The sequence below is a fragment of the Apaloderma vittatum genome, unplaced genomic scaffold, assembly GCF_000703405.1.
Source record: "Apaloderma vittatum isolate BGI_N311 unplaced genomic scaffold, ASM70340v1 scaffold13459, whole genome shotgun sequence".
Lineage (NCBI taxonomy): Eukaryota > Metazoa > Chordata > Aves > Trogoniformes > Trogonidae > Apaloderma > Apaloderma vittatum.
In genome coordinates, this window is record NW_009735877.1 from 1 (window position 1) to 15,954 (window position 15,954).

Consider the following 15,954-nt stretch of genomic DNA (forward strand, 5'->3'; position numbering starts at 1 on the left):
CTCTTGCCCATGCTGCTGCCCTTCTTACCTCCGCTCATCAGGTAGTCCCTGAAGAATGGGACGCGAAACCACAGGGAGAGCATCATCAGGTGCGGGGTGATGCCCGGGAAGAGGGTGGAAAAACCTGATGCCTCTGTGCAGAAATTGAGAAAAGCTCCTGTTGCCAGGACCCCGTGGGGATGAAATCCCACCAGGTAGTTCTGCCTCGGGTCCAGCTCCGCCGTCTTCACCAGCTGGACACAGGGATGGAGCCAAAAATGAGGCCATGAGTTAGTGCTGTCACCTTGAAGGGGTGGAGCATTGGCTATGGGCAGCAGCTAGAAAATTTCTGAATGAGATTCCCTAACATCCACCATGCCACCTGTTTGAAAAGGTCAACTGGAACTACACAAGCATTTTTCTCCTGAGATGTATTTCGTTGCTTGTGTTTCCACCTCCTCCCACCCAGTGGCCCAAAACAACATTTCCAACGGCACAGTTCCTCATGTTGCCTTGAGCTGTCTGAGAGGCTGCTGGGAACCTACTTTTGTTTAAAACACCCTCCAATACATTTTCTAATATGGTGGGAAAAAAGCTAAAACGTGCTGGAGCGAGTGCAGAGGAGGGCAACGAAGCTGGTGAGAGGCCTGGAGAATAAATCTGATGAAGAATGATTGAAGGAGCTGGGGCTGTTGAGTTTGAGGAGGAGGAGGCTGAGGGGAGCCCTCATCCCTCTCTGCAACTGCCTGACAGGACGTTGTGGAGAGGTTGGGGCTGGTCTTTTCTCACGGGTAATCAGTGATGGAACAAGAGGGAATGGATTCAAACTGCAACAGGGCAGGGTAGACTGGACAGTAGGAAAAAATTTTTTTCACAGGAAGATTAGTCAGCCATTGGCACAGGCTGCCCAGGGAGGGGATGCAGTCCCCACCTCTGGAGGGGTTTGAAGGTCATTGAGATGTGGGGTTGGGGGAGATGGTTTAGGGGTGAGCTCTGTAGAGTAGGGTCAGTGGTTGGACTTAATGAACCCAGAGGTATTTTTCAACCTAAGTCATCCTGGGATTCTATGAAAAATGGTGAATTTTTCTACCACCCTCTCCACTCCATAACCAGAACAACAAAGGGAGTGCAGAAACACTCTGTTAATGATCCAATGAAAACTGCTACTGGAAGCAGGGACATATCACTACTCAACAACATGGTGTGGATCCGAGGTTTGTCTTGCCCTGAATCATGGAATGATGGAATTGTTTCAGCTGGAAAGGACCTTTAAGATCATTGAGTTCAACCATTTACCGAGCACTTCCAGGGCCACCACTAAACTGTGTCTCTGAACACCCCATCTACATGGCTTATAAATCCCTCCAGCAAAGGTGACTTCACTACTTTCCTGGAGAGCCTGTTGACAACCCTTTAGGTGAAGAAACAGAATAACAGAATGTTCGGGGTTGGAAGGAACCTCAAAAGATCACCTAGATGGGGAACACCCATGTCCAACCTTTAGAGGTGGACAGCATGGACTGCGGACACAGCACAGCACACGGCCAGCCCTTGAGGATTGACTGAGCAGTGAGATTTAATGCTTGGCCAGCCTGAAAGTAGGTTTGGAGCCTGGGAGGTACTCCATGGGAGAACACACACCAAGCAGAAGAGGAGATGATTAAAGGGAGATAAAGGACAACCAGGATTTGTGAGTTACGCTTGCTCCCGTGGGCTGCTCACGGGAGATGGCTGGTGTGACAAACCTCCAGCTATGCCACCGAGAAGGCCCTGCCGTGTCAGCATCAGCCAGCACATGTAAAACCCAGGGAGAAGCAGTCAAAAGTGAATGCTGATGCCTCTGCACCCTTTCAGTGGGTGTAGAGGATGCTTAGAGCACCAGGAAAGGATGAACCTTTCCAGGGTTAGCCGTCGAAAAGCCACCATGAATTTCCAGGTGGCTCAAAGGCTTTTGTCCTATAAATATCTAATATCTGTATCTAATATAAATAATTAATATCTATAAACATCTAATATCTATAAACATCTAATCCCTATAAATATCTAATCACAGTATCACAGTATGCTAGGGATTGGAAGGGACTTCAAAAGATCATCTAGTCCAATCCCCCTGCCAGAGCAGGAACAAATAACTAATATCTATAAATATCCAATATCTATAAATATCTAATATCTATAAATATCTAAAGGGTGGGTTCAAGGAGGATCGAGCCAGACTCTTTTCAGTGGTGCCCAGTGACAGGACAAGGGGCAAGAGGCACAACCTGGAACACAAGACATTCCATCTAACCATGAGGAGGAACTTCTGTCCTGCGAGGGTGACAGAGCCCTGGCACAGGCTGCCCAGAGAAGTTGTGGAGCCTCCGTCGCTGGAGACTTTCAAAACCCACCTGGACGTGTTCCTGTGAGATCTACTCAAGGTGATGCTGCTCTGGCAGGGAGATTGGACTAGATAATCTCTAGAGGTCCCTTCCAACGCTGATGATTCTGTGTTCAAGAGGAACCCAAGCCCTGTGTGTTTTAGCACATCACCCCTCTGAGAACCCCAGTCCCACCAGCCCTCGGGGAGCAGCTAATGGTGCGTGTGTTTTCCTAGAAACAGCCAGAATCAGTTAATCACGAGGGTGCATTTCACTTTCTTACATCACGGCTAATTTCCCCTCTGTTGACTGTACACATGTGCCCATTCAAGCGCCTGCTCCTAATGAGGGGAACGAACAAACAGAAGTCCCGCCGCCGCGCGGGTGCAAAGGTGTCTGGGCAGGAAGAGGGGCAGATGGCTGAATTACTAAGTGCCCAGGGCCTCTGTCACCATTTGCTCATTTTTTGAGTCATCTCGGCTTGCATCAATGTTTCCTGCATTCATCTTCGGTTTCCAAACAGCTTTTCATCTCCACGTGATTTGTAAGCAGGGAGGCGAGATGCTTGAGTGTGTTGGAAAATAGGAAATTTCCAGCTGTGTGTGCTCAGGGTGGCAAGAAGGAGGGGGAGTTGCAGCAGGCTCAACACCTGGTTGCTCCCCAAGATCACGCCACCCTCCTTGCCCATGAAGAGATGAACTCCAGCTGTCCACTGAGCTCTGCAAACTCCTCCAATGGGAGAATTCACCTATACTGAGACACCAGACATCCTAAAAACCATCCAGCTGCTGCTTTGGTGCTCATCCCAATGAACGAGGAGAGAAAAGAATGAAGAACAGGGCCTGAAGTGACAGGACAAGGGGTGGTGGTTTTAAACTAAAAGAGGGTTGATTCAGACAAGATATAAGGAAGAAATATTTTGCAATGAGTGTGCTGAAACTCTGGCACAGGTTGCCCAGAGAGGTTGTAGCTGCCTCATCCCTGGAAACACTCGAAGCCAGGTTGGATGAAGCTTTCAGCAACCTGATGTAGTTGAAGATGTCCCTGCTCACTGCAGGAGGATTGGAAATAGATGACTGTTAAAGGCCCCTCGCAACCCAAACCATTCCGTGATTCTGTGATAAGAAGTGAGGGAAGAGAGAGGTTATGCCCCCTTGCAAGGGACTGGACACCCACCAATCAGCAATCTTTCCAGCTCTCTTTTTATATTTTCTCTTAATGTTTTCTGCTGAGATCACCTAGTGATTTATTTTCAGGCAATGCACTTTTCGTCTTGCTTTCCATTACCATATTCTCAAGCTTGATCATGATCTGTATATCTGACTCTATGAATCCTGTGCATCCAACTGACAGGAACCTCATGAAGTTCAATGAGGGAAAGGACAAAGTCTTGCACCTGGGGAGGATCAACTCCGAGCTTCAATACATGCTGGGGGCCACCCAACTGGAAAACAGTTGGCAGGAAACGATCTCAGGGTCCTGGTGAACACCAGGCTGAACATGAGCCAGCAATGGGACCTTGCAGCAAAGAAAGTGAATGGTACCCTCAGATATGAGGTCAGCAGGCAGAGGGAGGTCATTCTTGCCCTCTGCTCAGCTCTGATGAGGCCACACCTGAAGTGCTGCATCCAGTTCTGGGCTCCTCAGTACAACAGAGATGTGGACACACCGGAAAGAGTCCAGCAAAGGGTCTCAAAGATGATGAAAGGACTGGAACATCTCTGCTACGAGGAAAAGCTGAGAGAGCTGCGACTGTTCAGCCTGGAGAAGAGAAGGGTTGGGGGGATCTCATCTCACCTGAAGGCTCTTCCGGCAGTGCCCAATGACAGGACCAGAGGCTCTGGGCACAGGCAGAAACACAGGACGGTCCCTCTAACATCATGAAACACTTGTTTACTGTGAGATTGACGGAGCACTGGCACAGGTTGGCCAGAGAGACTGGGGAGACTCCATCCTTTGAGGCAATCAGAAACCATCTGGGCATGGTCATAGAATGAATCATAGAATATGTTGGGCTGGAAGAGACCTTTAAAGGTTGTCTAGTCCTGGGAAACTGGCTCTGAGTTGTCCTACTTGAGCTGAAGAGTTGGGCCAAATGAGCTCTGGAGATCCCCTCCAACCTCAAGCAGTCTGTGATTGTGTGATTTTTGACTCCCTGCCCTAAGGGAGCAGGATGCTGCTCTTTGGGCAGCTGGAGGGTAGGAGATTAATTGCTCAAGAGTTGCTGGATCTGGTTAGTGTTTCTGCAAGACCCGTCACTGACCACTTCTTAGTGACTTAGTTGAATTACTTGCCTCTTTAAGCTTTCTAGACTGGTGCTCTTCCAGGGCATAAGCGAAGAAGGGGGGAGAGATCCCTGTTTTGTCCCAGTGCTTGCTCGCATTTGGATGATTGGCCAGAACTTACAGAGAAACCAAAGAGCTTGTAACAAGACTTAGAAGGAAATCTGTAGCAGAGCAGAGATTTGGGCAAAGTGTCTAACACTGTAGGTCAAGCCCCTGGACTCTAGACCACTCTTCTTCTTCTGGAAACTCTTTAATGAAGAAACTGGATCCTCCCATCTGGCTTGTTCCCACTGTCCATTCACTTTTTCCCTCTGCTCCCGCCAGAGGTCAATCTCTGTTCCCAAACTGAGAGGAAAGTTAATTCCTGACACCGCACAGCCCAGCTCTCCTGCATTCAGCACTGAAGTGTTTAACGAGGCTGGGGTTGAGGTGCAGAGGGAGTGGGAGTCTCCTCCCTCCTGCCTTGGCCAGGTTGTCATTTCCACTTCCACCAGACGACATTTGCTGCTCTGGTCTTTCTGGAACAGTTGAACTTTGAACAATTGCCAAAGGACTTGAGGGTCTGGCCAAGCTGGTCTGTGTGTAAACATCTGAGACAAGTGCTCAACGCAAAGTTTTCTTGGTGAGACAAGAACAATTTCTCATCTCAGAGCATCTGAGGGGTGCCAAATTAATGTGTATGACCTGTCGTCCGAAGACAAGGAGGTGTTTAGCAGCTCAGGGTTGTGCTCTCCAAACTGAGCTAGGGGTTTGTTGGCTTCACGAGCTTCCCCTTGGCATGGGCAGGATGCTTGGCTGCTGTCTTGGCTGCTGACAGAGGTAATGACCCCTTGTTGAAGGCATTAGGAGGCCTTTCCCAGACCTGGGGTGATCTTGGTCTTCCCAGCAAATGAACTTAAACTTGTGTTTTGAAGCATGAGGTCTACTTTATGCTTCTCCTTCATGGAGAAATATTTTGATAGCTACAGCTGTTGAGTGCTCATGGTGATTCCTCTGTAGCAGAAACCCCCTTTTATTCTGTTTGCTCCAATGCAGGTCCAAGACATCGGTGAAATCCTGCACCAATTCTCCCAGCTTCCTCAGGGATGTGGTGAGACACCTGCTCTGTGCACTGTGTTGGGGAAATGCATATGCAGACTTCCAAGAGCTCTGGTAAGAGCCCACGCACTAGTGAGGATCTCAGGCAAATTAATTCACATTAATAAACTGGATTAGTTAAACTGCATTAACACCCCAAGGAGATGATCTTAGCTGGAATTAAAATGGCCTTTGTTTGGTCTTGGGTTTGGTTTGTTGGGAATTTTTTTTTTCAATTCATTTTGGAGTGGAATTAAGCTAATTGGAATTAGGGTTTCTGAGTGACTGTATCAGCCCAGGAGTTCAGCACTGGTTTAACACAGCTGCTTTAATTCACCCCTGGAAATGTGGCTGGGGTTTCCTGGTTGTCCCCTACAGATCAGGCTGTCCTGCCCAGAACCAGGAAGAGGGAGGACGGGCAATTCCCTGCAAAACAGAAAGTAAATTTCTCCCTGAGTCCAACAGATTGGAGGTCTGGGTGCTCCTGGGCACCGTGGGGGTGAAGTGATACCCAGGCCTCCACTCAGCATCATCTGAAGGGATTAAAAAGTCATTAACTGTGTAATTAATCAAATTGAGATGCGGATGGGCACTGCATGGTGTTTGCCATGCTGGAGGACCTGTAGTCAGGGAGGGCACTGACATGATGTGTCATTGCATCCTTGGGGGTGGAGGAGCATCCGGAGGAAGACAAAGACTAGCACGGCAATACCTCACAGCTCTTCACGAAGCTGGTCAGCAAGCTTCTGCCTCCTTCATTTGAAGTCTCTCAAATCAAATTGCTATCGTATTTCTATCATGCTCTGGCCCCAAACTCAGTTTCTAAGTAAGTTATGTTCATTAATCTGCTCTTAAGTAGAATAAATCTCCTTTCTACTTTGCCCTAAGCAAATCTTCAGGTCCCTTGATGTCTACCTGGGTGCCACCAAAAAGAGCAGGATGAAAAAAGCAACCAGTTTCTCTGTGGAATGAAACCCAGCAGAGAAACACAGAAATCCAGATGGATCCAAAAAAGGAGAAATTGCACAAAGGAGAAGAGAAGAGGGGTAGTCCCCCCAAAGATGTCAAGATGGGAGACTGAAAGAAGGGCAAATACAATTGGACTAGATGATCCTTGAGGTCCCTTCCAATCTTGCATTCTATGATTCTGCGATTCAAATAGCTGCGTATTGCCAGCAGCTGCCGAGAAAGGCGGGTTTCATGTCCCAGCACTAGGGAGACTCTGAGAGTGACAGTTGGAGAAAGAGAGGACTTTGGGCGCTGGAGTTTTCCCCAGATGCTACAAGGCCAGGTCAAAGGTGTGTTTGCAGCAAGTATCAGGAGTCTTACCACTTAGGTGGTTTTAAATTGACTTTGGATGAGACTTTGCCACCTTAATTCCCAACGCTGGGTAAGGATCCAGCTCCAAATGCCCAAGCCCACCTTTGCTGTTGTGTGGTGCTCGTTTGGTGGGTCTCATAGGGCTTTCTTTATCCTGCAGCTTAGCAGGTTGCTTGGCAGTGGAGATGGTGGGACACAATCCTCTGGTGGACCTGTTCTCAGCTGTGTCCTCTCTCTTTCTTAAGATCAGCCAAGGGCAGAGAAGAGATGGACAAGACATGGAACAGAGAAGTTCCTCAGGGGAGGTAGAGGGGGCTTTGGGCCATTTGGCCTAACAGACTGTCATCTCTCCTCCAGCCAACAGAAGGAAGCAAAGTGAACAGGCAAGACTGCTGGAAATCAGAAATCATATTTAACATCATGGGCCGTGACACAAAATCCATCGCTACAAATAATACTGTGCTTCGGGAAAAGGAAGAAAACATTCCTGCCAGGGCTTGGTTCACACAAACTGGAGATGCCCCCTCTTCGCAACACCTCGTACTTCCCCCAACACATTCAAATAACCCCAGTCATGGTTTATGCAGTCATGAGAATAAATGAGCTATGGGATGGAACCAGCCCAAATCACAGCTCCTAGGGGCCAACTAATACTTCAATAACTCATTTTAGTCGTGGTAACAAAACAAAAAAAAAATCAATAATGCCAACAATTCCCCAAGCACAATGAAGAGGTTAAGACTCTGACGGTTGCCTATCACGAGGGCATATAAAAAAAACCAATTACTAGAACAGAGTTAAAATATGGGCTTGACGAAGCAGAAATAACTCCTCGGCAATGCACTGGACTCCGTCTTGAATTTTTTCTGCTTTTTCTTCTTCCCCCTTTTAAAATCCCCCAAACTCATTCAGGCCCAGCCTGACACTATACCTCCCAAACGCCTAATGAAAATACAGGCAGCTCCAAGGGGGATAAACCAAGCGGCAAAGAGATACTTTGTGCAAGGGTGGCATCAGCAGAGGGTGCTCCTTGCACGCTCTGTGGATGCTCAGCTCAGAGCTCCCACGCTCACTGCAGCGAAGCTCAGATTCGAGCTGCCCGGATCTCCAGAAAACGGATGCTCATCCCAACCTCTTTCTTCTTTGGCTGCAAACATGCCCAGGGATCCCTTAAAGGCAGCATTTGAAGCCACTTTCTAAAATAAAACAGCAGGCAGCTCCTCCTGCCTCCAAACACCGGCGCTTGGCCGTGCTAAATTTGCTGCTGGGATCTGGGAGGATTAGGAGCCGCCTTTAATCTCTCCAGAACGACTAATTCTCCAGGGCTGAACAAACTCAGTCGACACACAGATACAGCCCAGGGTGCTGGGTGCCCACCTGGTTCATGTCCCCAAATCCCAGTCCCCTTGTGGCTCTGTTCTGGCTGGGGCTTTGTGCAAGTGGGGTTGTTCAGCCTGGAGAAGAGAAGGTTCCAGGGACACCTTAGAGGGGACTTCCAGTACTTAAAGGGGCTACAGAGGGGAGGGGCTCTTTATCAGGGAGTGCAGTGATGGGATGAGGGAAATGGTTTCAAACTGAAAGAGAATAGTTTTAGATCAGATATTAGGAAGGAATTTTTTCCTGTGAGGGTGGTGAGACCCTGGCACAGGTGTCCCAGAGAAGTTGTGGATGCTTCATCCCTGGAAGTGCCCAAGGTCAGGCTGGATGCGGTTTTGAGCAATCTGGTCTGGCAGGAGGTGTCCCTGCCCATGGCAGGGGGGTTAAAACTAGATGATCTTTAAGGTCCCTTCCAACTCAAACGATTCTGGGATTCTAAATGAGAGGTCCAGGGAAGCATCCAGCTGTGTCTGTTGAGACCAAAACCCCACAGAATCACGGAATGATCAGAGTTGGAAACGACCTCTGAAGATCATTTAGTCCAACCCTCCTGCCTCTACTCACCTGGAGTAGATCCCACAGAAATGTATCCAGGCAGGTTTGGAAACTCTCTAGAGATGGAGATTCCACAACCTCTCTGGGCAGCCTGTTGATCGACTTGATTGAGTTGCTCACGAGAACCATGAACAGGATGGTTAAAGCTTAAATTCCACTCTGCTGGGAGCAAATCAGCTGGTGCTCAGTGGGATGACATGAAATGCCTTCCATGCAAGGAAGTAAACACATCTAGGGTTTTCAAGCAGGAAAAAAAAGGCTGACAGGATGGGGGATCTGGGAGTGTCATGGGTAGGTGGGATAGGATTTCCACGGGCTAAGGAAGGAGTTTCTAGTGAAACGAGAAGGGAGCAGGGATGTCTTCACACTGCATGGATCACCTGTGGAGCTCCTTGCTAGGGGATGCTGGGGATGCCAAGAGTTCTTCCGTCCTCTTGTAGTGACAAACGGTGGAAGATACATTCAGCAAGGGCTGCAAAGTCCTGCTTTCTGACTTAGAGATCCCTTGAGCAAACTAAGCGTGAAAGACTGAGAAAACGTTTGGGGGAGATAGCATTATGTGATCGGTTATAATACTATTTTCATTACATTTTTACTTTCTGATGTCCTTTTGTGGAGCAAGGCTTTGCCCAACCCTTCCTGCCTTCACCCAAGGAGCTGCCTGCAAACCCAGTATCCATGCTCCCTCTACTGGTCTTACTGGTCCTCTTGCCAGGTCCTCCCTGGAAGGACAGACTGACAATGCAGGAGAAGGTTCAGAAGGTTTCCATGTCCCAACAAAGGGACAGAAGAAGAGTTGTCTCTGGGCTGAGCTGGTAGCTAAGTTTTAGCAGAGAGGTTGGTCTAACACTACCCAAGCAGAGGCTTATGGCCAAAAATAATTTACAGAATATTTATTTCTTATAATCATTAAATCCGCTTAAGTCCCTCAAAGCTATTTTAGCATTTTCTAAGAGAACAATTTATTAGGCGCCCACTTCATGTTTCCTATTAAACATCATAAAATATTTACCTCTCCCTTATGGTATAACTCCCTACAAGCTTTCCTGGGATATGTTCCCATTCGTCCTCAGAAGATTATGATCCGGTTTTGGAGGGCCTTGCTTTGAAGCTCATCCAGAAGCCCTTAAGCCACAAGTTAAGCTCTGAGATTCGCCATAAAATAACTCCTTATCATCCCTTTCTGCCATGGCTTTGAGCAAAGAAGCGCAATGGCAACAGGACACAGGTGAGGTTGACTTAGTCTCGTGAACTGTCCTGTAGAGGCTACGGGAGATGCTGAAACATGGGAAGATTGGCTAGCGTGTGCCATCTGACAGTGCAAAATGAAGTGGATTTATCTGAATTGTCCCCAGCAATGGAAAGGGACCAGATAGAGTCACAGACACTACTGTCCTTCACAAAGCCAAGAGGCATATGGAGGATGAGACGAAAATTGAAATGAGGAGAGGGGAAATCAGGGGATATCAAAAAAAGCTCTGATTTTCCTGGTGAAACATTTGAGCATCCTGGAGATGGTGCCTTTAAAGGCAGACCTAAGTCTATTCGTGGTGTTGCTCTTCTCGACGGTTTGCCTTGATATCAAGCGATGTTTCCACTCTGACGAAAAGCAGCAACTTGCTGGGACACGCTGTCTGTGTAACCAGGTTTTACCTGCAGCACAAGGGTCAATATTGTGCCGAGCTGTGGTCTGCAGATGGGATGATGTGTCATTAGAATATATATTTTAGGCACCATCATTTCAGGGACAGATGTGCCCATCTGAGTTGTTACAACACAACTATGCCTAAGATTCACTCAAAAACCATAGGAGAGATCCAGACAGACCCTATCTTCTCATTTTTTTCCCCAGCCTGGACTTCTGCCCTAAATTAATCTCCTTCTGCACAAGTCTTAAAGGACTTTGAAATTTTTTGGTGTGTTTTATTAGGAGTGTGGTGGTTTTTTTCTCCCTGGCAAACCAAAGAGAGGAATCTCATCTTTTACTGCTGAAGAGCCGGGCTGGGATTCAAAAGAGCTGGTTCTTATTTCTGGTTGAGCCACAAACCTGATAGGTCACCTCAGGCATGTCATCTCTGGTCCTCACTTTGCTCCAGCTCCCCCGAATCTTTATCCCAGTCCTTACTTTATGCAGAGTGGACTCTCAGACTGGGTTTTTTTTTCCTTTGGGGTGATGAGTCCTTCTGATGTTTGGGTTCCCCGATTCATTTTACCTGGACTGAAGCACCCAGCTTCTGACTCCAGGCTTTCTCTAACCAGGTGTGTTCATCCCATCAGAGTTCCCTCAACAGGCAATATTTCACAGAATCACAGAACATTAGAGTTTGGAATCTGGAGATCATCTAGTCCAACCATCCTGCTAAAGCAGGTTCACCTAGAGCCGGTTGCACAGGATGGTGTCCAGGCAGATTTTGATTTTCTCCAGAGAAGGAGACTCCACACCCTCTCTGGGCAGCCTGGTCCAGGGCTCTGGCACCCTCACAGTAAAGTTCCTCCTCATGTTTAGATGGAATTTCCTGTGTTCCAGTTTGTGCCCCGTACCTCTAGTCCAGTCTCTGGGAACGACTGGAAAAAGACTGGTCCCATCGTCCTGACATCCACCCTTTATGTATTTATAAACATTGTTGAGATCCTTCTAGGTCTTCTCTTCCCCAGGCTGTAAAACTCCACGTGCCGCAGCCTTTCTTCGTAAGAGAGATGTTCTCGTCCCCCAGTCATCTTTGTAGCCCTTTTCTGTCCCCTCTTCAACGTTTCCCTGTCCCTCTTGAACTGGACACAGAACTGGGCACAGGATCCAGATGTGGCCTCCCCAGGGCAGAGCAGAGTGGGAGGATGCCCTCCCTCGACCTGCTGGCCACACTCTTCTTGATGCCCCCCAGGATGTCATTGGACTTCTTGGCCGTGAGGGCACGTTGCTGGCTCATGGTCAGCCTGTTGTCCACCAGGACTCCCAGGTCTTTTTCCTCAGAGCTGCTCTCCAGAAGGTCAGCCCCCAGGCTGTGCTGATCCATGGGGTTCTTCTGCCCCGGGTGCAGCACTTACACTTGCTCTTACTGAACTTCATGCAGTTTCTCCCCACCCAGCTCTCCAGCCTGTCCAGGTCAGGCTGGACAGCAGCACAGCCTGCTGGGGGGGTGACCACCCCTCCTAGTTTTGTGTCATCAGCAAACTCGGTGAGGGTACGCTCCATCCCTTCATCTAGGTCACTGAATGTATTGGACAGGACTGAACCCAGTACTGACCCCTGGGGAACCCCACAGACCTCCAACTAGGTTCTGCACCACTAATCACAATCCTCTGAGCTCTGTCTTTCAGCCAGTTTTCAATCCCCCCCACTGGTCATTCATCTAACCCGCACTTCCCAAGCTGGCCTACGAGGATGCTGTGGGAGATGGTGTTGCAAGCCTTGCTGAAGTCACGGCAGACAACATCTACTGCCCTTCCCTCATCTGTCCTCCTCGTCACGCCATCACAGAAGGCTATCAGATTAGTCAGATCGGGCTTCCCCTTGGAGAATCCATGTTGACTACTTCTGGTAACCTTATTTTCCTCCACATGCTTTGAGATGATGCCCAAAACAAGTTGTTCAATCATCTTTCCAGGGAGGGAGGTGAGGCCGACTGGTCTATACTTTCCTGGATCTTCCTTTTTGCCCTTTTTGAAGACTGGAGTCACACTGGCTTTCCTCCAGTCCTCTGGCACTCCACTTGTTCTCCAGGACCTTTCAAAGATGATGGAGAGGGGCCCAGCAATGACTTCTGTCAGCTTCCCCCCCACCCATGGGTGCATCCCATCAGGACCCATGGACTTGTGGATATCCAGTTTACTTAATCAACCTCTAACTTTATTCTCTTCAACCAAGGGAAAGTCTTTCTTCCTCCAGACTTTCTCTGTTACCTCCTGGGAGCTGGCCTGAGCAGTAAAGACTGAAGCAAAGCAAGTATTCAGTAACTGCATCTTCTCTGCATCCTCTGTTACCGTGGCTCCCGCCTCACTTTAATTAAAGGAATTATCTTACAAATTCCCATAGCTCAGTCTACCCTTGAAGCTCACCCCCTTGCATAGCCCATGAACTTTTCTGCTGTGTTGTTCAGACTTGTACCCACTTGTGATGGCTCTGAGGCAGGACTCTGTGGTGGTCCATGCATTCACATCACTCCAAGGGGATACCAGCTAAAGAAGAAGGGCAAAGGCCAGCCGCGTGCATTGAATTAAACCAGGAAATGTCACAGAAATTGCGCTCAAGGGAACAGCAATTCTTTGAGAATGTTCAGAGCAGGCCCAGCACTGCCCATCCAGCCTCTTTCTCAGCAGAAGGAGATTCTGACCTTGTAGGGCATGAGGACCTCTCAGATTTTGGTCAAAACTTGACTCTGTGTCCACTGGTTAAATGCTGAGCAACCTGAAGAGCAGGAGTGTTGCGATATAGACAGAGAGAACAGGCAAGGGGAGATTTCCCCAACTGTAGTGAGGTTAAGTGGGTGTGTAAAAGGCAGGTGATTAAAGGATAAGCTTGTGAAAATGGTTCTCTACATTTTTTTCTGGGCTTTGCAGTAACCTGGGAGCTGGGAAGACAACACTTCAACACTCCCAGCACCCCATGCTGACCCCAGACTCGCCTCCAACCACCAAGGAGCGAGCTGATCCCTGAATCTCCTGAGAGCCCAGGGGATTGATGGCACTTACCGTGATGGGGAAATAGTCCCTCATGTATCTCCAGACGACGCTGTTCCGGATGATGTGGATCCGCCTCCCACCCTTGCTGGGCTTTTCCCTGTCTAGGAACCACCACGCGGCGTAGAGGGCGCTGACCAGCCAAAAACGCGTGAAGAAGAGGATGGTGAAGGCAGCTATGCAGCACTGTGCTGAGAGAAAAGCCAGCAGTGAGTTGGCTTGGGAGTGAGGTGGGCTTTGGGAGAGGAGTGACGCATTTGAAGGGACTCTGCTTGGTCCTGGGATGGAGCCCAAGCCTTCACTAGGCTTGCCGCTGAATAATTTTATCAGTGTGAATGCATCTTTGACGCAGAGGTGGTTTCTTTCCTATTTGCCCCCAGAATCTGGAGAGGAAGCAAGCACCATCCTCGCAGCAATCACCTATTTCTCCAAAGGCCACCAGGGCCCCCTCTTCCCAGAAGACTGATGGACCTCACTGCATTCAAAAGGTCTTCATGGATCAGACCTCTCTCCCTTTGATTTCTGGCTTTTCGATTTGATCTCTACAACAACAATGCCCATGTTTTACCCCTAAAATCCTGTTAATACCTCCTGAGGACGCTTGATATTTTGTAATGGCCACAAAGCAGGGCACTATGCCCTGTCTGTACAGTCCCCAATAGCTTTATCCTGAGCTATCAATTCCTCATTTTAACTGAGTACTCGATTTTTAATTTTTTATCTCCCATATATAAGATTTTACTCTTTATTGAGTTGTTTTGCTGATTGATTTTGGACCTTCTCCTCCGCTTCTCGGGTTCACTTTCGATTGTAATCATGGCCTCTGGAGGATTTTCAGCCCTTTCAACTCAGTGCCATCACAGATTTTATAAGGACACTCTATTTCATTCCCTAAGACATTAAAGATTTGGGACTTTCCCAAGTCATTAAAGACTTTTCTGAGTTGCTTCCAGTCAGTGCTCTGCTTTGCCCTCTACATCCCACCTTCTTCATGCCCCATGTTTTGGCATGGGAACAAGAGAAGAAAGGTCTGTGGGCAAACAAGCATCACTTGGTAGATCAAATCCCACCGAACACGGTCTGTCTGCAGAGACTGGGAAGCACTGATGGCCATCAAGCTACCACCTGTTAAAGCAGATGCCTTAAAAAGTGCCTGAGAAAAGATGTGTCCCCTCCATCTGTCCCTCTGAAAGCCCTGGTGTTGTCTGGGAATGGGAGATTGAGGTTAAAAAAAATAAATATATCAATCCAAGCTCTTTACCTTCCCCAGCTCATGGGTTACATTATGTATGTTGAGGCGTACATTTTGTTCTTCTCTGGGTCTTCATGGCAGATCTGGCACCCAGCACTGAAGGGTGTGAGGATGGAGATGCCCTGTTCAGCATCAGCTGTGAGTTGGATGCATCAAAGCCCTCATCCTCTGAGACCTGGTTTTTCATCTTTAGGAGTCACCTGGCATCTGCCCTCTCCAGCTTATCCCAGCTAATGCCTATCAGAGAAGAAGCACATGATGCTCCCATTTAAGACCTCCTTGTACCTCCTGCTTGCTTTCACCTGGGGTTGAACAAGTAGGTCTGGTTTTTAGTCTTTATTTGTTTTTGCGCCGAGTCATCCTGATCCTGGAGCTTTTCATGTAAAAAACAAACCCCTTCCTGTTTTTTAAACACTGACATGATTATACTGGTAATTCCAGTGTGGGGAGTGAGGAAGCAATAATCTAGGAAGATCCTAAGTCTCCTTAAATCTCACATGGGATTTGATGTCCTCACACAAGTAGAGACACTGTGGAGGACACCTGGACAGGTATTAATACTCTCTGCAGAGCAACAGGCTGTACCTGGTGCCGCTGCTTTCAAATGCCACAGGCACAGACTTTGTAACTCTTGAGGAAAATAGCAAATGGCATGAAATGGAGCTCCAGGGTCCACAGGACACATGAACGCTGCTTGAGGAACCGCACGGAGGTTGCAATTTTACTGCACCTGGGAGCCAGGTCATCAGATCTGCTGCAAAACCGTGCAACGCCTAATGCTCTTGTTATCATACCGTGCAAAGCTCGAAGTACATTGTGCAAAATAAAGGAGCTGTTCTGGTCCAAACATATTCAACTTATCATCCAAGTGAGGCTTTATCTTGCAATTATATAACTGTTAATGCCCACCTCAATTCGTTTGCAATTCGGCTTTTTGTTTTGTTCTGTTTTGCTTTTCAGGGCAGAATTTGCACACAGTGACCTTCACTCAGTCCTAAGATTTTGTGTGTGTGTGTGTGCGCTTGTAAAATCTTACAGCATCCTGGTTGCTGTGGGAAAAGAGCCCGTTCCTGCC

At 48.2% G+C, this 15,954-nt stretch overlaps 1 protein-coding gene across 1 annotated transcript; it reads right to left on the reverse strand.

Moving 5' to 3' along the window:
- Window positions 1-28: 28 nt before the first annotated feature.
- On the reverse strand, window positions 29-13,862 carry LOC104279468 (2-acylglycerol O-acyltransferase 2-A-like; the record flags this gene model as incomplete). The annotated part of the gene is made up of 2 exons (XM_009876759.1): window positions 29-233; window positions 13,640-13,862. Coding segments are annotated over 2 exons (428 nt in total), but the record flags the coding sequence as incomplete, so codon positions are not given.
- Between the last annotated feature and the right edge of the window lie 2,092 nt (window positions 13,863-15,954).